This window comes from Hyla sarda, chromosome 2 (assembly GCF_029499605.1).
Source record: "Hyla sarda isolate aHylSar1 chromosome 2, aHylSar1.hap1, whole genome shotgun sequence".
NCBI lineage: Eukaryota > Metazoa > Chordata > Amphibia > Anura > Hylidae > Hyla > Hyla sarda.
Genome location: NC_079190.1, coordinates 8,956,042 through 8,978,536, shown reverse-complemented (window position 1 = coordinate 8,978,536; position 22,495 = coordinate 8,956,042). Strand labels below are relative to the sequence as shown.

Genomic DNA, 22,495 nt, shown 5'->3' with positions numbered 1-22,495 from the left:
CTATCACCCTAACCCTGTCCCTATATCACTGTCCCTAACAAAAACAAGGGTACTCTACCCAAAAGGTCTAGTACCTAGGGCACATCAAAAGAAAACCCTCTCCATAGGAGAGAAGCCCTACTGGTACCAAGACTGCCATACTCCAAAGACCTGATCTTCCCGAGGTCACCGGTGATATTCCTACAGACCTCCACCTCGGAGAGGACTTTCTGCTGTGTAGACACTAAACACCGTGCATTCCACGTGTAGTATCTAACCACTAAGCTGACTAAAAACAAAGTGCCCCGATCTCGGCCACCCAGGATCCTGAATGCCCCATAAGCCCACTCTGGATAGGTAAGGCCGGCAAGTTGACTCCAGCCGATGGAAGCGCCCACCCGGTTGTAGACCCTTATATTAAAGGGACAATGAAGCAGGAAATGGTCCATGCTTTCCAGCATGTCCCCGCACTCTTCTCGGGGACATCCCCGGTCATCAGATCTCCTACACTTCAAATTGTCCCTCACATATAGCTTCCCCTGAAAGCAGCGCCAGGCCAAGTCCCAAAACTTCTGGGGGATCCTTTTCATATTTAAGAGATACAACCCCACCCTCAGATCCCAACCTGGGCAGTCCCTGAGCGCCAGAGGCTTCTGGAAGTGGGTCAACAGAACCCGTTTGTCAAGAAACTGCCTTGACTGGGTCCTGATCTCCCACACTCCCAGACCCCACCGACGTATCGCCTTCAGAGTCGGGGTAGCGTAAGCCGGAAGATGCCCATGGGGCGTACGGAGGTCCTTCACTTGCCCTCCTGTCTCCCATTCCTGGAAGAAAGGCCGAAACCATTCCCTGCAGGAGAGTACCCACGGAGGAGCCCTCTCTGACCAGAGGTTTGAGATGTTGGCTTTCAAGAAGGTGTTTGTTAAGAACACCACAGGGTTTACCATAGATAAACCCCCTAGTCTCCTCGTGCGGTACGTAACCTCTCTCTTGACTAGGTTCATCCTGTTCCCCCATAACAGTTGGAAAAACAGGCTGTAGATCCTAGTGTAGTAGGCATCTGGCAAGATACATACACTGCCCAGATAGATAAACAAGGGGAGCAGGTACGATTTGATCAGGTGTACCCTTTCCCTGAGGGTCATAGACCAACCCTTCCACTGATCCACCCTATGAGTGGCATCCTGTAGCTTACTGTCCCAGTTTTTGGTGGGATAATCATCCTGGCCGAATGTGATGCCCAGAATTTTTGCTGAGTCTTGGGGCCCTGGGAGGGTGTCCGGGAGATCAAAAGTGGGATCTCCCCCTCCCAGCCAGAGACTTTCACACTTATCCCGGTTGATCTTAGACCCGGATGCCTCCGAGTAGCGTTCCACCTCCGACATCACCACATCGACCTCCTCTCTCGAGGACACGAAAATGGTGACATCATCAGCGTACGCCACCACTCTCTGGGCAACATCCAGCTCCGCCAGACTCATCCCGACTCCCGCCAACGGCCCACAATCTACCCTCCGGACGAAGGGATCAATTGCGAACACGTATAAAAGCGGGCTCAAAGGACAACCCTGACGGACTCCAGACCCCACCTCAAAAGAGCGGCCAGACCACCCGTTCACCAGTGGGAAACTCTCTGCCCCTGCATATAAGGTCTTAAGCCAATTAATAAAAGCACACGGTAAGCCATATCTCAGGAGGACGGACCAGAGGTACTCGTGGTTCACCCGATCAAATGCTTTGGCCTGATCCAGGGACAGCAAGTACCCCTTCCAGAGACCCGCACTACTCCGCTCCACTGCCTCCCTGACACTGAGGACAGCACTTAAGGTGCTTCGGCCTGGAACAGAGCAGTGCTGGGCCCCCGAAAGGAGACGGGGAGCAAACTTCACCAGCCGATTAAACAGTATCTTGGCCAGAAGCTTCCTGTCCGTATTGAGAAGAGCTATGGGCCTCCAATTCTCAATATGGCTGGGATCTTTACCCTTTGAGAGAAGAATCAGGGCTGACCTCCTCATTGACTTCGGCAGAGTGCCCGAGGAGAGACACTCATTGAATACCTCAGTAAAGAGGGGAGCTAAAGACTCCTTAAAGGTCTTGTACCACTCGGATGTTAAGCCATCCGGACCTGGTGACTTCTTGGGGGCAAGCCCCTCGATCGCCAGTCTCACTTCCTCTTCCCTGATTTCTTCTGCCAAAACATCAAGAGAGGGGTCTACCCCTGGCTCAGGAAAGGTTTCAGCCAGGAAAGCCGACATCCCGTCTCGATCTAGATCCTTCCTTCCCAAGAGATGCGAGTAGAAGGATCTGATGACCTCCAAGATCCCTGATCTGGACCGATTCAGAGATCCTGTACTATCAATCAGTCCTGAAATGACTTTACTACTCACTGACATCTTACAGTTTCTGTAAGGGTCGGGCGAGCGGTACTTCCCGAAATCCCTCTCAAAAACCAAAGATGCGTGCCTATCTTACTGACACCTCATCAGCAAGGACTTCACTCTGGAGATATCCTCCCGGCTACCTCCAGTCGAGACGAGAAGCTCGAGTTTCCTCCTCAGTCCCTGATACAGGCGATACCTATTCAGGGACCTGAGGCTCGAGAGCTGGCGGAAGAACCCCGCAACCCGCTTCTTGAACATCTCCCACCACTCTGACTTACTACTACATAGGCCCAGTAAAGGTACCTGACTCTGAAGAAAATCCTCAAAGGACTGTCTTATCTCCGCTTCCTCCAGGAGGGACGAATTCAGCTTCCAATAACCTTTACCCATCCGAGGGGTCTCTGAAACATTCAAGGAAAACAAAATCATACAGTGATCGGAGAACTCCACCTCAACCACGGACACTGCAGAAGAGACAGCTTCCTCCTTCAAATAAAACCTGTCTATTCTAGACCTGCAGCTACCTCGATGATAGGTGAAACCCGCGTGGCCTGAGGGGCTCCGGATGTGGGCATCCTCTAGGCGAGCTTCCCTAACTATACTATTGAGGGCTATGCTATCATAAGCCAACCGATCATTGGAACCTCTCCTATCTTGGGACCTCGTGACAGTATTGAAGTCCCCTCCAAAGATCACTTGCCGGCTAGTAAAAAGAAAGGGCTTAATCCTCATAAAGAGATCTTTTCGTCCCCACTTGGTTTGTGGGGCGTAGATGTTAATAAGCCGGAGCTCTTGCCCCTTCATGAGGACATCTAAGATCAGGCACCTCCCCATTTCTAACTCAATAACCCGTCTGCATTCAACAGGAGCGGTAAAAAGGACCGCCACCCCACTATACGGCTCAGCCGCAAGAGACCAGTGGGAGGGGCCACGCCTCCACTCTCTCCTGGCTTTTACCAGAGAGGCTAGATCTGACAACCTGGTCTCCTGCAGATACAAAATATCGGCTTCAACACGGCCGAGAAAATCAAAGGCTGCGAATCTAGCCGTATCAGACTTTATACTGGCACAGTTAATAGATGCCAGCGTCAATGGGGTGAGTGCCGCCATCATGGGTGATTGAGATAGATGGCCCTAACCCCCTCATTTTTGTTTCTTCTTTACCCCCTCATCCCCAGATGAGGAGGCTTCCTTCTCTTTGGACCGTTTTTTAGACTCTGACTGGTCCATTTTAGAATCCCCATCTCCGCCTGGCTCCGATTTGGCCCCATCCCCTGAGGAAATTGCCCCATCAGGACAGGGCCCAGTTCCCCCTGGAGGCTCCCCCACTTCAGGCACCCCATCCCTGACCCCCCCCTCCAAGGAGGGGGAGGAGATGTCTTCAAGGACAGAGAACCGGTTAGACAGATCAATCAGAGGGGGGGCAGGTAAGCTTCCGCTTGGGACCTGGTCTGCAGCACGGGGACTAGAGGGCTCCGACCTCTTCTTTCTCCCTTTACTGCCCTTCTTTTTTGGCCGCTCTTCACCCTCCTCATCCACACTTTCACAGTGGGAGGAATCGGAAAGATTGGCCTTGCTGCCCTCTTCTTTACAGATTCTCCCCATTTCCTCATCCAGCACATTCTCCCCCAGGGTCTCAGCAGTTTCAGGACTAACCTCTGGAGCAGGGTCAGAAGCTACCCCTGCCACATGGGAACTCTCCAGTTCCCTGCTCCTTCTCCGATTAGCCTCCCGCCTCAGCTTGGCGGGACTTTTCCTCTTCACTGACCCTGTTGCACCTTCACCCGCACTCGTGCCCTCCCCAGCTGAGGCAACATTACTGCTCTCCCCAGCCAAGGTGACCGTCGCACGGGCAAAGGCGCTAGGACAACGGCTGAAAGGGTGTCCTAAGACACCACACAGATGACACCTGATCTGCCTACAGGATGCGGCAAGATGACCTACCCCACCGCACAGTGCACAGACCTGCACGGTACAGGCTGCGCTAAAGTGGGTTGGGCTGCCGCACCTGTGACAGACCTTGGGCTGCCCCTGGTAGAAAACTTGGATTCTGTCTCTCCCAAGGAAAGCAGCTGATGGGATGTGGGCAACAGTGCTCCCCGAACGCTTCAGTTTGACGGAAAACGTCCAGGCCCCAGACCAGATCCCATGTTCGTCATAGTTTTTTTTTGGCATGTCCGTCACATCCCCATATCGGCTAAGCCAGGTCATAATGTCATAGCAAGATAGTGACTCGTTACGTGTCAAAACGGTCACTTTCTTGGCCAGATTCTGACGGGATATCGCCTTTACGGCGAAATCCCGCCAGCCGGGCTCGCTTTTCACCACCTCATAATTCGACCAGAAAAGTTCCAAACCCTCTGGCCGAACAAAGCTAATGTCAAACTCGGAAGTACCATAGGGGTGGATCAGGGCAAAGATGTCACTTGCCCTGAATTCCATCCGGAGGAGGAGCTCAACCACCTTACCCCGAGGCGGACACGCATCTTCGCCCCTCCACACTAAACGGACCACATTCCTACGGCCACTTTCCTGCCCGGATGTCGGGAGGGACCAGACCACCTCCCCATTTTGTTCTCGGAAGGCGCCTAAGCCATGTCTTTCTATCCAAAAAGACAGGTCAACCTCACCCCTCCCCTCTACATGGATTGACCTGTCTCCTCTACGTAGAGCCTCCAGGAGGCGCTGTTGCAAGTGACCCCCAGAGCCAGACGGAGATGGGGATCCCCCTGATCCCCCGGCAGTGACGCTGGCATAGCTTCTGGGAGAAGCAGTCACTACCGGGGGGGCAGTCGAACCAGGAACTGACCCAGAGGCCAAACCTGGACCCTTACTCTTAACAGAATCATCAGCCATAACACCTCTCTCTGCCATTCCACTACCACTCCTTACCTGTATTTCACTAGCACCCCTCTCTTGCACTCCTCTTGCACCCCTCTCTTGCACTCCTCTTGTACCCCTCTCTTGCACACTACTTGCACCCCTATCTTGCACTCCGCTTGCACCCCCCTCATCCACACTGCTACTACAACTCCTCCCATGCACACCACCATAACTCACATTCTGCACATTACCATTTTTATTCACATTTTTCCTTTCACTTTCACTCTTGTGTTCACTCTCCCTTGGAGTGTTACAGACTGGGCTGGCTGGGTCTTTTGCTTCATGTTTAAGGGTTGCCGGTTTCAGGATTTGTGCTGCATAGTTCTTTCTTCCTGTGTCTTGGGGTGCAGACACAGGCTCCGCCTCTGACATGGGTGGCCACGCCCCCTCGCAAAAAGACTGTCCCTCCGGACTAACTCCCGCTACAGCTGATGTGCAGGGAACCTCCCCCTTTATAGTGGAGTGCCCCCTGGCGCCAGAACCAGTACCAACCACGCCATCTAGGGGACCGCCCCCTGAACCAACAAGGTCCGGCACCCGGACACTCCCCCCCCTCACAGGAGAGTGCCCTGCAGTGCCAGGACCTGTACCGCCCACTTTAACCAGGGGACCGCCCCCCGAACGGGTGAATCTGCCGCCATTTTCCGGTGCCTGGACACCCTCCCCCCTCACAGGAGGGTGCCCTTTTTTTTCTATAGCACCCGCGGCGATTTTGGGTGCACTACTGTATCCCCCATGCTGGCCCCGCTCCACTACAGAAACGGGGTCTGGCAGATTGGGGGACCCAGCACCCTGAACCGACTTTTCAGCCGACCCAGACTGCTGGAAGGGAGAAAAGACAAACTTAACTCCTTGTGTCTTCTTCCTCTTCTTGCCCTTTCCTTTCTTCTTCTTTCCCTTCTCCTCTGGGCCCAAATCATCCCCAAAGGAAAAGTTTTCCAGACGGGTGGGGGACTCCTGCATAACAATTGCCCGCAGGAGACCCCCATCTGCCAAGCCGCTTCCATCACTGCAGTCACTGCCGTCATCATCATCATCATCATCCTCACTGGAGGGAGGTAAGGCCACCTGAGCCGGGTTTACATAGTCCTCACTGAGGGTAAGTGGGGGGTCTGGGGTAACAGTGGTGGTGGTACACACAGGTCCAGTATCCATATCCCCCCTCACTCACATCCCCCTCCTCACCTCCCTCCATCTCCTCCTCCTCACTCTGGCAGTCATCTTGGTTACTCACTTGTCCTGAGACCTTCATGCCGGAGAAACGATCCTTGTTCACAAGTCTCTCGCTGAGTATACCACCTCCCTCCACAATGTCCGATCTCAGCCTCACAATCTCATCCACCTGTTTCTTCAGAGCTCTCACCTTGGTGGAAAATGCTGCCCTCTTGGTCTTTGCTGCATTGTTTGCTTGGTAACTTGCAAACTTCAGCTCCTCTCTGAGGCCTCTTAGTTGTTTGCCGAGCTGTTCATACTGAGCCATCTTGGCCTGGATTCTGGACCCAAAGCTGGCCAGGGATTCTCTGGGCCCCTTTACCCCCCATTGCTGGGGTTCTGAGGAAACAGATGCCTTTCCACTCCGCTGCCTGGATGAGCTTCTGCTGGAAGCTTTGCAGCTCCCAGCTGAGGTCGGGGGAGGGGGCCCCACATGGCTGTGGACCCTGGTGGATCTCCTCACCCCATCCTGACTACTGGCTGTTGCATTTTCCTTTGCACACCCCGCCAGCCGAGAACGGGGAGTGCAAGATGAAGCCCCAGCTTCCCGGGGCTCCATAGCAGGAAAACCTACCCAGGTGTCTGCCACACACCTGGGGAGGGGTGGAAGAAAATCACTGCTTCTCTGGGAAACTCTGGAGCTCAGCAGAACACACCCTCTCTCCAGAGCTGTACTCACTATTCTGCTGGTGGGATCACTGTGTACATACATTACATTACTTATCCTGTACTGATCCTGAGTTATATCCTGTATAATACTCCAGAGCTGTACTCACTATTCTGCTGGTGAGGTCACTGTGTACATACATTACATTACTTATCCTGTACTGATCCTGAGTTATATCCTGTATTATACCCCAGAGCTGCACTCACTATTCTGCTGGTGAAGTCACTGTGTACATACATTACATTACTTATCCTGTACTGATCCTGAGTTATATCCTGTATTATACTCCAGAGCTGTACTCACTATTCTGCTGGTGAGGTCACTGTGTAGATACATTACATTACTTATCCTGTACTGATCCTGAGTTATATCCTGTAGATCTTTTATTAAAATTTCAAACATAACAATAAAAAAATTACAAAACATAAACATATCATATCCGACAGAACATAATCAATATAACGATCATAAAACCATCACCATAGCATAAAATACAACACCGGTCCACCCCACACTCATTCCTGCACACAAACAAATATATACAATATTTACAAAAGACAGATTCCTATAATACCCATAATACCCATACCATACTAATAAACTATATACACTAATACTAAATGTGAATTTCCTGGCCCAGTTGCAATACCAAAAACCCAATACCAGTAATATACCAAAAAGAATAACAACAACAACAATAATAATATATACAAAATAATAAAAACCAACACAAACAAAATAACACCACATTTTTTTTTTTTTTTTTTTTGGGCCCTGAGCTAGTCCCGCATCCCATGCCCCCAGTACATGTTACCAGACGTCCATGAACCAGTCCAGGATTTTCTGTATATATAAAAGTCCCATACAAACCCCCTCCCCCCTTTTTAACCCACCACCCAACCTAAACTAAACCCAAACCCCAGGTGGCATCACACAATATATACAATATATACATTACATAAAATATACACAGACTAACAATATATACAATACATAAGTATACAAATAGACTACAACAATAAATACAATAACAAATACATATAACAATATAAGCCAAACAACAAACCCCTAAAGCTCAAGTTCAGCGCCTGCAAGCCCTATATTACCATAAACCAACTGCTCAAAACAAAAAGACTAATGTGCCAGCATCAGCCCACCACCAGGGGGAGACAACAGGCTAAGGCACTTTAAAGGCAGAGCCCCTCCATAGACGAGAGGCCCTGCCAGCACCCAGCCTCTCGTACTCCAGAGAACGCACCTTCACCAGGTCACTGAGAATGTTCCTAACCACCACATCCACAGGGAGGATTTTACGCTGCGTCGACACTAAACACCGTGCGTTCCACGTGTAGTACCTGACCACTGAGCTGACTAGGAATAAAGTGCACTGGTCCCAGCCTCCAAGGTTTCTGAATGCCCCATAGGCCCATTCCGCATAGGAGAGACTGGCCAGCCGAGGCCAACCAATGGAAGCGCCCACCCTGGTGTAAACCTCTGTGTTAAAGGGACAATGAAGCAGAAAATGCTCCATGCTTTCCAGCATGCCTCCACACTCTTCGCGGGGACATCCCCGGTCATCAGAGCTCCTGCACTTCAGATTGTCCCTCACACACAGTTTCCCATGGAAGCAGCGCCAAGTCAAGTCCCAAAACTTCAAGGGGATCCTGATAGAATTCAAAAGCTCTAAACCCACCTCCAGATCCCGACTTGGGCAGTCCTTGAGCGCCAATGGCCTCTGGAAATGAGAAGACAGGACCCTCTTGTCAAGGAATTTCCTCGACAGAGTCCTAATCTCCCCCATCCCCAGACCCCACCGACGAATAACCTTCAGAACCGGGGTAGCGTAAGCCGGGAGATGCCCGTGTGGTGTGCGAAGATCCTTCACTTGCCCTCCTGTCTCCCATTCCTGGAAGAAAGGCCGAAACCATCCCCTACAGGAGGATACCCACGGAGGAGCCCTCTCTGACCAGAGGTTTGCTATATTGGTCTTAAGAAAGGTATTCACTAGGAACACCACAGGGTTGACCATACACAACCCCCCTAGTCTCCTTGTACGGTAAGTAACCTCCCTCTTCACTAGGTTCAGTCTATTCCCCCATAACATCTGGAAGAACACACTGTAGACCCGGGTCCAGAGAGGTTCTGGCAACATACATACACTGCCCAGATATATCAACAAAGGGAGCAGGAATGTTTTGATCAGGTTAACCCTTTCCCGGAGGGTCAAAGACCAACCCTTCCACTGATCCACCTTCTGAGCGGCGATCTTAAGCCTGCTGTCCCAGTTTTGTTTGGGGTAATCCCCTTGGCCAAATTCAATGCCGAGAACTTTTGCAGATTCCTGGGGCTCTGGAAGGGCGTCCGGGAGATCAAAACTAGGATCTCCCCCTCCCAGCCAGAGACTCTCACACTTATCCTTTTTGATCTTGGACCCGGATGCCTCCGAGTAGCGGTCCACCTCTGACATCACCCATCTGACCTCCTCTTGTGAGGAGACAAACACAGTGACATCATCAGCATATGCTACCGCCCTCAGAGCCGAATCCGGCACCGCCAGGTCCATTCTCACCCCCGCCAACGGTCCACAATCAATCCTCCTAAGGAAAGGATCAATTGCAAACACGTACAGCAAAGGGCTTAAAGGACAACCCTGACGGACACCAGACCCAACCTCAAAGGAGCGACCAATCCAACCATTCACAAGCGGGAAACTCTCTGCCCCTGCATACAAGGTCTTAAGCCAATCAACAAACCCCCCCGGCAGGCCATATCTCAGAAGAACAGACCAGAGGTACTCATGGTTAACCCGATCAAATGCTTTTGCCTGATCCAAGGACAGCAAGTACCCCTTCCAGTGGCCAGCCCTACCCTGCTCCACAGCCTCCCGGACACCGAGCACAGCACTAAATGTACTGCGGCCCGGAACAGAGCAATGCTGAGCCCCCGAAAGGAGCCGGGGTGCAAACTCCACCAGCCGGTTAAACAGCACTTTTGCCAGAATCTTTCTGTCCGCATTGAGAAGAGCTATGGGACGCCAATTCTCAATGTGGGACGGGTCTTTACCCTTTGACAAGATGATCAGCGCTGACCTCCTCATTGTCTTTGGCAGAGTGCCCGAGGATAGACACTCATTAAAAACCGCAGTCAAGAGGGGAACCAAAGTGTCCTTAAAGGTTTTGTAGAACTCAGATGTTAAGCCATCCGGACCGGGTGACTTCTTGAGGGCAAGCCCATCAATCGCCATCCTGACTTCCTCTTCCCGGATCATCTCTGTCAAAACGTCAAGAGAGGGGTCTACTCCTGGTTCAGGGATGGTTTCAGCCAAGAAAGCTGATACCTTATCTCGATCTAGATCCTTCCTTCCCAAGAGGTGCGAGTAGAAGGATCTGACGACCTCCAGGATCCCTGATCTGGACCTTTTCAAGGATCCCGTACTATCAATCAGTCCTGAGACTATTTTACTATTCACTGACATCTTGCAGTTTCTGTAAGGGTCGGGCGAGCGGTACTTCCCGTAATCCCTCTCAAAAACCAAAGATGCGTGTCTGTCGTACTGGCACTTCATCAGCAAGGACTTCACTCTGGAGATATCCTCTCGGCTACCTCCAGTCGAGACAAGGTTCTCAAGTTTCTTCCTCAGGCCCTGGTACAAACGGTACCTATTTAGGCTTCTGAGGCCCGAGAGCTGGCGGAAGAATCTCGCAACCCTTTCCTTGAAGATCTCCCACCACTCTGACTTACTGCTACAAAGGCCCAGCAATGGTACCTGGCTCTGAAGAAAATCCTCAAAGGAATGTCTTATCTCCGCTTCTTCTAAGAGAGACGAATTCAGCTTCCAATAGCCTCTGCCCATCCGGGGGGGTCTCTGTGACATTCAGAGAAAACAAAATTAAACAGTGATCGGAGAACTCCACCTCAACAACAGACACTGCTGAAGAGACGGCCTCCTCCTTCAAATAAAACCTGTCTATCCTAGACCTACAACTACCCCTATGATAGGTGAATCCCGCGTGGCCTGGGGTGTACCGGATGTGGACATCCACCAGGCGAGCCTCACTTGCTATGCTATTAAGGGCGACGCTATCATAAGTCAGCTTGTCTCTGGAACCTCCCCTATCTTGGGGCCTCGTGACAGCATTGAAGTCCCCTCCAAAGACCACCTGCCGACTTGTAAAAAGATAGGGCTTGATCCTCATAAAGAGACACTTCCGGTCCCACTTAGACTGTGGGCCGTAGATGTTAATAAGGCAAAGTTCTTGTCCCTTCATGAGGACATCTAAGATCAGGCACCTCCCCATTTCTAACTCGATAACCCGTCGGCATTCTACCGCTGAAGTAAAAAGGACCGCCACTCCGCTATACGGCTCGGCCCCAAGAGACCAGTAGGAGGGCCCATTCCTCCACTCTCTTTTAGCCTTGTAGATAGATGACATATCTGTTAGCCTGGTCTCCTGCAAAAATAAAATATCAGCATTAATATGGGCAAAAAAATCATAGGCCGCAAATCGAGCTGTATCTGACTTAATGCTGGCAACATTAATGGATGCCAGAGTCAACGGAGAGGGTGCCGCCATCGAGGGTGATTGAGTTAGACAGCTTTCTTTTTCCCACCATCCTTCCCATCCACCCCACCACCCTCCTCATCAGATGATGGTTTACCCCTTTTTAGTGAGATGGATGTGTCCATTTTCCCATTATATACATTTTCCTCGTCCCCTGACTCTGGGCCAGTCTCCCCCCCTGAAGACAAAGATTCCCCAGGGAGAGAGGACTCAGCGTCTCCTGTGAGCCCCACCGCAACATCCGGAACCTCCCCCCCCGCCTCCTCCCCCTCCGAAGAGGAAATGTCGCGGAGGGCTCGGAACCGGTTGTAGAGACCAATCAGAGGGAGATCAGTTGTACCTTCCTTTGGCATCTGGCGGGTGGGAGAAGATATTACATCTCCTCTTTTTTTATTCCTCCGAGTACCCCGCTTTGTTTCTGCCCATCCCCCACTGTCCTCATCCGAGCTCTCACCATGGGAGGACAGTGAGGAGACGGCATCCCCCTCTTTGTGGATCCTCCCAATCTCCTCATCCAGTTCACTATCCCCCAGGGCCTCAGCAGTAAGACTGGCCGCAGGGACAGGATCAGGAGTCACCCCAGTTGGTTGATGCTCCTGTGAGTCCTGAATCTCCCTATCCCTTTGGCGCTTCTCGAGACGCCTCAGTTGGGCAGGCGTCTTCTGCTTACTTTTCTTCCCTGGCCCCTGCACCCCTTCATCCCCGACGGCCATCGCCCCAGCAGAATCCACTTCAAGGCTTACTCCCACCGGGGCAACAACCGCGTTGACAAAGGAACGAGGGCAGCGACTGAATGGGTGACCTAAGTCACCACACAGGTGACACCTAATCTCCGCACAAGATGCAGCGAGATGACCTATTTCCCCACACAGAGTGCACTTCTGCACAGTGCAATTGGCACTAAAATGTGTGGGGTCACCACATCTGTGACAGAGCTTCGGCTGACCCTGGTAGAAGATCTGGATACGATCTCTTCCGAGGAAGGTTGCAGATGGTATATGGGTAACTGTGTTTCCTGAACGCCTCAGTTTGACCATAAACGTCCAGGCCCCTGACCAGATGCCATATTCATCCCTGTTCTTTTTTGGGACCTCCACCACCTCTCCATACCGACCTAGCCACGTCATGATGTCAATACAAGAGAGTGATTCGTTACGGGTTAAAACGGTCACTTTCTTGACATTATTTTGGCGAGACACCGCCTGAATGGCAAAGTCTCGCCAGCCGGGTTCGTTCTTTATCAGCTCATAATTCAACCAGAAGAGCTCAAGCCCCTCCGGCCGAACAAAGCTGATATCAAACTCAGGGGTACCATAAGGATTTATCAAGGCATAGATGTCAGCTGCCTTAAAGCCCAACTTCAGCAGAAGCTCAACAACTTTAGATCTTGGAGGACATGTATCACTGCCTCTCCATCTCAGCAGGACCACATTCCTACGGAGACCACCTGGCCCGGCTGTAGGGAGGGACCACACATTATCCCCCCCTCTTTCCTCTCGGAAGGCTGAAAGACCATGTCTCTCTATCCAGAAGGATAGATCAACCTCCCTACCCTCTACATTGATCGATCTCTCCCCTCTCCTTAAGGCCCCCAGGAGACGCTGCTGCAAACTGCTCTCCCCAGAGCCAGAGGACGAGGAAGGTGCCCCCCTCCCCCCAGCGGTGACATTTGCGTAGCTGCGTACCGGTGCTGCCACCGCTGGGGGTGCAACTGGACCAGGCCCTACATCCCCACCACTAATCCGCGCCCCTTCACCACCCTCCTCCACATAATCCATACCCAAACCATTGTCACATGTTTTAGCTAATGTGCCCCCCATACCTCCACCCGTGCTACAGCCCAAACCACCATTCAAAGCCCCAGACAGATTATTAACAGATACATTCACTCCTTCATTCACTTTTACATTAACTTTCTCACTCATATTGGCTGGACCGGTGTGTTCTGGTGCAGATTTTGTACCATCAGCATCACTGGGTACCAGAGCTGGAGCCACCACCACAGGACAGGTCACCGGTCCCTTATACAAGGACCGGGAAGCCTGCCTAGCCTGCTTATTAGCGGCCCCAGCCCTGTTTTTATTGGTACCCTCCGCCTCATCAGTACTGGAGTTTCCTGCTCCTGGGCGCCGCTGATCTGGATCAGCGGCGCCAATACAAAATAGGGGTTTAAGTCCAGTCTTTCTGGGAGGCGAAGACATCTTAGCCCCGGCAGCTCCTCCACGACGACACCGCTGCTCCAAAGGAACAGCAGTGCCAACGCTCAGAGCCACCGGAGCTCCCGCAGCCGACTCTGGCACAAAATCGCCCCCCCCTCCCGTTAGGGAGCAACCCAATGTGCCAGAGCCTTTACTGCCCATCGCTGGGCAAATATCACTGTCCGACCTCACAGCCGATACACTGTCTGCTCCACCACTGTTACTGCAAACAGCTATGGAGCTCACCGCCACACTAGACTCCATACTCTCCCCACTCTCCTGCACTGAGTCCACAGCAGAACTCAGGCTGGGCTGAGAAATGGGGTTCACACAGTGAGCTGACCCTGCGGCCAGTCCGGGGGGCTCAGGGAGGGGGGTATATACAAATGTTACCTGCTCCTGGAGCTTGGTCTTCTTTGACTTCTTCTTTTTCCTTCCCCCAGGTGCCTCCTCTGGTAACTCATGTCCAAACGTGAAGTCCTGGAGGCGACCTGGGGACTCCAGGAGCTGGATCTGGGCCATCAGCGTCCCTCCCTGGTGACTGGTGCTACTCTCATCCCCCGAACCGCCAGGGCCGCAGCCAGATGACATTGCCACTTGCCCTGCAGGGAGCCCACTGTATGGGGTGAGATGTTGCAGACCCCCGGGTGGATTTGGCTCAACATTATCGGCCTCCGCAACGTCTCCTTCCTCCTCCACCCGTGGCTGAAGCCCCCTCAGCTTTCTTTGCTTCTCCCTCTCCTTTTCTGCAAAGCGATCTTCATTCTGAAGCTTTTCTTTAAATGGCCCGCTGTTCTCCAAAATAAAAGTTTTCCTTTTCTTTAGATTGCTGATGCTGGTTTTAAGCTGTTTAATCCTTGCTGACAGCTCAGCCTTCTGGTGTTTTGACGCAGTTTCCATTAAGGCTTTTGCCTCCTGTACCTCCTCCTGGAGCCTATACAAGCTGCTCCTTGCTTCTTTATATCCCTGAAGTATCTCTGCAACACGGGATCCATAGGTGGTTCCAGGCTCCTGGGCCCTGGGCATTGCCCAATCCTCCTCCACACCTCCATGGGCATTTGGCTTTGCTCCAGGAGGAGTATCACAGTCCATAGTACCTGTAGTACCTTTTGTTGGAGCAGCCTTGCGGCTACTCTTCGTCTCCATGGGCTCAGGAGGTGCTGGAGATGCATCGCTGCATCTCCTGGCAGAGCGCCTTAACCCAGAGACCTCTGGTGCAGTTCCTGATGCTGGTCCCTCTGCAACTGGTCGCTGGCTCCCCCTGCCCCCCGCGGACCTACTTCGGGGGGCAGGTGTTGGGGTTCTCCGCTCCTCGCTCATACCAGGAAACGAACCCTCCTTCTGGGGAAAGGAAGGTCGCTCCTGGGAGAGAGGTGGATCACTCTCAAGGTCGAGCACACCAAACGCTCACAAGAAGCTCAAACAGGAAGATGCTCCCTCTAGTGGCCAGACTCCAGAGCTGTACTCACTACTCTGCTGGTGAGGTCACTGTGTACATACATTACATTACTTATCCTGTACTGATCCTGAGTTATATCCTGTATTATACTCCAGAGCTGTACTCACTATTCTGCTGGTGAGGTCACTGTGTACATACATTACTTATCCTGTACTGATCCTGAGTTATATCCTGTATTATACTCCAGAGCTGTACTCACTATTCTGCTGGTGAGGTCACTGTGTACATACATTACTTATCCTGTACTGATCCTGAGTTATATCCTGTATTATACTCCAGAGCTGTACTCACTATTCTGCTGGTGGGGTCACTGTGTACATACATTACTTATCCTGTACTGATCCTGAGTTATATCCTGTATTATACCCCAGAGCTGCACTCACTATTCTGCTGGTGAGGTCACTGTGTACATACATTACATTACTTATCCTGTACTGATCCTGAGTTATATCCTGTATTATACCCCAGAGCTGCACTCACTATTCTGCTGGTGAGATCACTGTGTACATACATTACATTACTTATCCTGTACTGATCCTGAGTCCTATCCTGTATTATACTCCAGAGCTGTACTCACTATTCTGCTTGTGAGGTCACTGTGTACATACATTACATTACTTATCCTGTACTGATCCTGAGTTATATCCTGTATTATACTCCAGAGCTGTACTCACTATTCTGCTGGTGAGGTCACTGTGTACATACATTACATTACTTATCCTGTACTGATCCTGCGTTATATCCTGTATTATACCCCTGAGCTGCACTCACTATTCTGCTGGTGGGGTCACTGTGTACATACATTACATTACTTATCCTGTACTGATCCTGAGTTATATCCTGTATTATACGCCAGAGCTGTACTCACTATTCTGCTGGTGAGATCACTGTGTACATACATTACATTACTTATCCTGTACTGATCCTGAGTTATATCCTGTATTATACTCCAGAGCTGTACTCACTATTCTGCTGGTGGGATCACTGTGTACATACATTACATTACTTATCCTGTACTGATCCTGAGTTATATCCTGTATTATAGTCCAGAGCTGCACTCACTATTCTGCTGGTGAGATCACTGTGTACATACATTACATTACTTATCCTGTACTGATCCTGAGTTATATCCTGTATTATACTCCAGAGCTGTACTCACTATTCTGCTGGTGGGGGTCACTGTGTAGATGGACATGTTTAGAATGAAAATCATCAGAAGAAGCTCTGAGGAGACTATGAACAACCAGGAAGGCTAGAGAATTCCAGATCTAAAACGGCAGAATAGTGAGTGCAGCTCTGAAGTATAAAACAGGATATAACCGATGTCAACAAGGATCTGCTTCATGTTTTCTTTACACCACTTTTCATTGGCTCCTTGGTTACTGTATAGTCTCTTCATTTCTATATCATTCCCCCTCAGGCGCAGTGGGAGGAGTTTCAGCAGTTTACGTGTCTGGCGTACATCAATGCATCGGAGAATATGCTGCACCTGGGTAAGAGACAAATCTCTGCGCACATTAACCCTTCTCTCACTGGTTGCCCTCAGCTGCTCCACAATCTGTTTCTTCTCACTTCAGTTTTGGGTCAGGTACTGTAGATGTTATTGTTCTCTTATCTGTGAAGTGTTATAGTGTTGTGTGTAATGTTTATAGCTCTAATTTAGTGAAAAACAATTGCAATGAATACAGCAATCTAGAGTTTTAAGAGCTCCTCCTGGACTAGAACTATCCCTGGACTAGAGCTCCCCCTAGACTATAGCTGACCCTGGACTAGAACTATCCCTTTACTATAGCTGTCCCTGATCTACAGCTGTCCTTGGACTAGAACTATCCCTGTACTAGAGCTGTCCATGATCTACAGCTGTCTTTGGACTAGAGCTGTCCCTAAACATGAGTTGTCCCTGGACTAGAACTATCCCTAGATTAGAGCTGTCCCTGGACTAGAGCTATCCCTGGACTAAAGATTTCCCTGGTCTACAGCTGTACCTGGACAAGAGCTGTCCCAGGACTAATGCTGTCTTTGGACTAGCACTACCCCTGGACTAACGCTGCCCTTAGACTAGAGCTGTCCCTGGGATACCTGGACTAGAGCTATTCCTAGACTAGTGCTGTCCTTGGGATACCTGGACTAGAGCTATCCCTAGACTAGAGCTGTCCCTGGATTACCTGGACTAGAGCTGTCCCTGTGTTATCTAGATTAGAGCTGTCCCTGGACTAGAGCTGTCCCTGTGTTATCTAGACTAGAGCTGTCCCTGAGCTGTCCCTGGACTAGAGCTGTCCCTGTGTTATCTAGACTAGAGCTGTCCCTGAGCTGTCCCTGGATTACCTGGACTAGAGCTGTCCCAGTGTTATCTAGACTAGAGCTGTCCCTGAGCTGTCCCTGGACTAGAGCTGTCCCTGAATTACCTATACTAGAGCTGTCCCTGAGCTGTCCCTGGACTAGAGCTTTCCCTGGATTACCTAGACTAGAGCTCCTTTATACTCCAGAGCTGCACTCACTATTTTGTTTATGGAGTCATCACTCTTCTTTTTAGTAGGAGTTTACCAGGTTCGTTATGAGTGCAGCTCTGGAGGTCATCAGAATGTCACGTCCTCTTGTATTTCATGACTTTTATTCCTGTATTTTTCTTGTCTTTTTTTTTCAGAGTCTTTCCGGACATTTCCTGCTCTCAGAGAACTGGATCTCTCCATGAATGGAATCCACAGAATCACTGTGATCCCTGGAGAGTTCCCACAACTGGAAGTGAGTGACAAATACATGTCTAAATTGGGCTGCACAATATATCGCAATCTAATGGCGATTTTTGGGAATTGCGGTATAACGATTTTGTCCTTTCAAAAAATGTGCGATTATGTGGCGAAACATTGGGCCACACGCTAAAGGAGCCGCGCCGCACAGAAGCAGATAAAACACCGGAGCTCACCAGGCTGCGGCAGGCTTAGCTCTCATGTGGTGCGGTCCGGCCCCTCCAGCCTGCCCCCTACTGTCTCTCCTCTTGGCAGTGCTCAGCGATGGGAGGCGGGACTTAGCCCTTCTATGACTGTCTGCCATATGTACACGCCCCAGCCGTGCGGCAGGTCTATGAAGTGAGCTCATCAGTTGAGCTTGCTTCATACTGGCTAATGCTGGACATGACCGATCCGGGTGATGCCTGGCATTAACCCTGTAGACGCCGCAATCAAAGTTGATTGCAGCATCTAAAATGCTGAAAACAAGTGCAGGGAGCTCAGTGGAGCTGATTGGGACACCCATGGCAAAACGCGCATGATGAGCGGAGGATCCCTACCTTCCTAATAAAAGTTTGAGTTACCCTTTTCCCCCCATTTTTCAAATAAAATAAAGTTAACAAAAATAAACATATGTGTTATAAATGTCCAAACTATTAAAATATAACTTAATTAACTGCACGATCAATGGTGTAAATGTAAAAAAAAAATGCATTAATGCTCACATCATATAACAGAGAAAAATAAAAAGTGATCAAAAAGTCCCATCAAAACAGAAATGGTGCCAATAAAAAATACAGAACTCGGCGCAAAAAATAAACCCACTAACAGCCCCATATATGGAAAAAAAAAAAAAGAAGAGTTTTAGGGGTAAGAACATTTTGAAGAGTAAGAGAACCTTTCATGATCTTGAGAAATTTTATAATTCATCTGAAGCCATACAGAACTCCCTCACTCTGCTACACTCAGCCCAGAGCAGTTCAAGATGTGAGATGAGCTATGATTGGATAAGGCTGCACAACCCCCCTCAGCACTCCAGACTGTATTTTCTGATTTTGGACTTCTGCCAGGCCAGCAGGAGTCCAAAGTCTGTGCAAGAGAGGGGGGTGGAAATGTGCTCCAGACAAGTAGGGAGACACCTAGTGGTAGCTTTTTTTAAACACAAATAAAACATAGAAAACTTCATTTTTTTTTTAAACACAGTACATTAGAAAGATTTTTTATTTATCATAAGGAGTGCAATAGCAAACATTAGTTTTAATGAGAGTGCCCATTTAAAGGGGTACTCCCGTGGAAAACTTTTTTTTTTTTAAATCAACTGGTGCCAGAAAGTTAAACAGATTTGTAAATTAAATGGAAATACGTGTGGAGCTCACAACCTTGTATCCGAGGTTAAATTGTGGTTGACAAATTGGTCCCCAACGACTGAGCAAAACAAATTTAGAAACAAAATTTCAACCACCCCTCAAGGATACCACCCTACTGTGTGCAGAGTGAAAAAATGGTTTGAAGACAGTTTGTTTGAATAATGCAAAAAATATTTATTAAAATACAATTAAAATGATTCAGGTAAAAAACATTTGAACAGAGCAATATTGAATATAGTTGATTACCATAGGGCCCTAATGGTATATATTCATAGTAATATATGAGGCACTGCGGTTGTAAATAATGGCCGACTGTCTGGATTGTACTACTAAACCGGCAATTTGTATATCTGGTTGTAAAGTCCTTTGTGTGGATTGGACTATAAATGCCTGTAGTCTCTATGGAGATGAATAATGCTCACCGTGTCCGCTGGTCCCGTACTGCGATGGGACGAAAATGATGGGAGTAGCAGTTCTACTTCACAAGCAGAGCGTTGATTTCGGCTTAGTTTGGGAGCGGTGATATAGTAGATGGCTCCCACGCCGGGGGTTCGTAGCTGCGGCGTGCGGCTGTTGTGATATCGGACCCTCGCTGGCTTACTCCGGTGGAAATGCTCGCAGTGGTGGCAGCATGTCAGGCATGTAAGGTGGAATCAGAAGCAGGTGAGTGCGTCAGATGGATAGAAATCCCGGCTGGAGCAGCAGGTCTATAAGCGTCTGGTTTAGGTTAAGTCGGCTTCGGAATGGGCAGTGCGTCTTTGTAGTGCTCTGTTCAGACAAAGTCTTAAAGGAGTAGTCCAGTGGTGAACCCAGTGGTGAACAACTTATCCCCTATCTTAAGGATAGGGGATAAGTTTGAGATCATGGGGGTCCGACCGCTGGGGCCCCCTGCGATCTCCTGTACGGAGCCCCAACATCCCGCGGGAAGGGGGCGTGTTGACCTCCGCACGAAGCGGCGGCCGACATGCCCCCTCAATACAACTCTATGGCAGAACCGAAGCGCTGCCTTCGGCAATCTCCGGCTCTGCCATAGAGATGTATTGAGGGGGCGTGTCGGCCGTCGCTTTGTGTGGAGGTCGACACCCGCTATCTGGCCGGAGAGCCTGGCCCCCTGTACAGAGAGATCGCAGGGGGCCCCAGCGGTCGGACCCCCCGCATTCTCAAACTTATCCCCTATCCTTAGGATAGGGGATACGTTTTTCACCACTGGACTACCCCTTTAAGCCTCGAGGCGTTTCAGGGTACTTCAACTAGACCCCTTCCTCAGTAGGCAAATTTTGTATGATCATCCCAGGGGTCCCAGCAGTCAGACTCCCCGCAGTCTAAAACGAATTCCTTATCCTTTGGATTGGGGATAAGTTCTACTGCTCTGGAGTACCCCCCCCCCCCATTTTATTTTATCTATATGAAATGAGGGGATTGGACATGAAATAGGAGGGATTTCACTATTTATTTACTGTATCGTAAATCGCAATCACAATATTTACCTCCATAATCGCAAGTGCACAATTTCTCCAAATGGTGCAGCCCTCTTCCTGTGCACTGGCCCAGTTCCCTCCACCATCCTTTGCACTGCAGCACTGCCATATCAGCACATACAGTCAGTACCTCCAGCTCAGGGTGGGTTCACACCACATTTTTATACCACCCGTATACGTTTTCATTATAGAAAACGTATGGAACCGTATTGAAAACTGTATACATAGACAAACAATTGAAAACTATATGCACCCAGTTGCGTACGGTTTGTTTGCAATACGCTTTTTTCCTGTACTCAAAACTGTGGTTGACCACGGTTTTGTCTCAGGGTTAAAAACCGTATTGGACGTCAATGGGAAACGCAATTGTATACGGTCCCATGCAGGAAACCATATACGGTTTTTACTTTGCACATGCACATTTGAACCCTAAAGTTAAAAGGGTACTGGGTACTCTGGTGGAAAACTCTTCTTTTTTTTTTTTTATCAACTGGTGCCAGAAAGTTAAAAAGATTTGTAAATTACAAAAAATCTTAATCCTTCCAGTACTTATTAGCTGCTGAATACTACAGAGGAAATTCTCTTCTTTTTTGAACACAGAGCTCTCTGCTGACATCACGAGCAAAGTGTTCTCTGCTGACACCTCTGTCCATTTTAAGAACTGCCCAAAGAAGGAGAAAATCCCCATAGAAAACATATGCTGCTCTGGACAGAGATGTCAGCAGAGAGCACTGTGGTCATGATGTCAGCAGAGAGCTCTGTGTTCCAAAAAGAAAATAATTTCTTCTGTAGTATTCAGTAGCTAATAAGTACTGGAAGGATTAAGATTTTTTTAATATAAGTAATTTACAAATCTGTTTAACTTTCTGGCACCAGTTGATTTAAAAAAAAAAATAATAATAATTCCACCAGAGTACCCCTTTAAAATAAAAAAAAAAAAGAATTTATTTTAAATAAAATTTTCAAAAACATATGTTTATTTTTTTATTTTTATAAAAACGGACGGAACCGTATGCACTTTTAAAAACAGTATACGGTTTAAAAACGCATACGGTTTACTTTTTCCCCATACGTTTCCATACGGTTCCCTCTGTTTTTTGTTTTTTTTTGCCATAAACTGATTGAAAACAGTATGGCAAAAACGTGGTGTGAACCCAGCCTCAGCTGTATTGTCTATTAAAGGTCATATACATCTCATAGTCTGGAATACTGGGGGTCATCCATCTGATCATCTAGAGATAGCGGATGTTTTAGGTTGGGTTCACATCACGTTTTTGCCATACGGTTTTCAATCAGTTTTTCTAAAGAAAACCGTATGGCAAAAAAACGGATGGAACAGTATGGAAAAAAGTAAACCATATACTGTTTTTAAAAGTGCATACAGTTCTGTCCGTTTTTATTAAAAAAAAAAAAAAAACATACGTTTTTGAAAATGTTGTCCATTTTTAATGGGAGGGGTCTTGGGTGGGGACTTTAGGATGCAAATGCGCATGTGCAAAGTAAAAACCGTATACGGTTTCCCATATGGAATCGTATACATGTGCGTTTCCCATTGACCTCCATGTTAAAAAAAAAAAAACGTA

The 22,495-nt window shown here is 49.2% G+C and overlaps 1 protein-coding gene across 4 annotated transcripts in view; it reads left to right on the top strand.

Moving 5' to 3' along the window:
• The window catches only part of XRRA1 (X-ray radiation resistance associated 1), a 102,044-nt gene that overhangs the window by 48,568 nt on the left and 30,981 nt on the right, over positions 1 to 22,495 (top strand). For all 4 annotated transcript variants that reach the window (XM_056561085.1, XM_056561084.1, XM_056561086.1 and 1 more), the window contains exons 5-6: positions 16,762 to 16,834; positions 17,986 to 18,083. In XM_056561085.1, the coding sequence (XP_056417060.1) occupies positions 16,762 to 16,834; positions 17,986 to 18,083 (171 nt within the window). The remainder of the gene's footprint in view (positions 1 to 16,761; positions 16,835 to 17,985; positions 18,084 to 22,495) is intronic.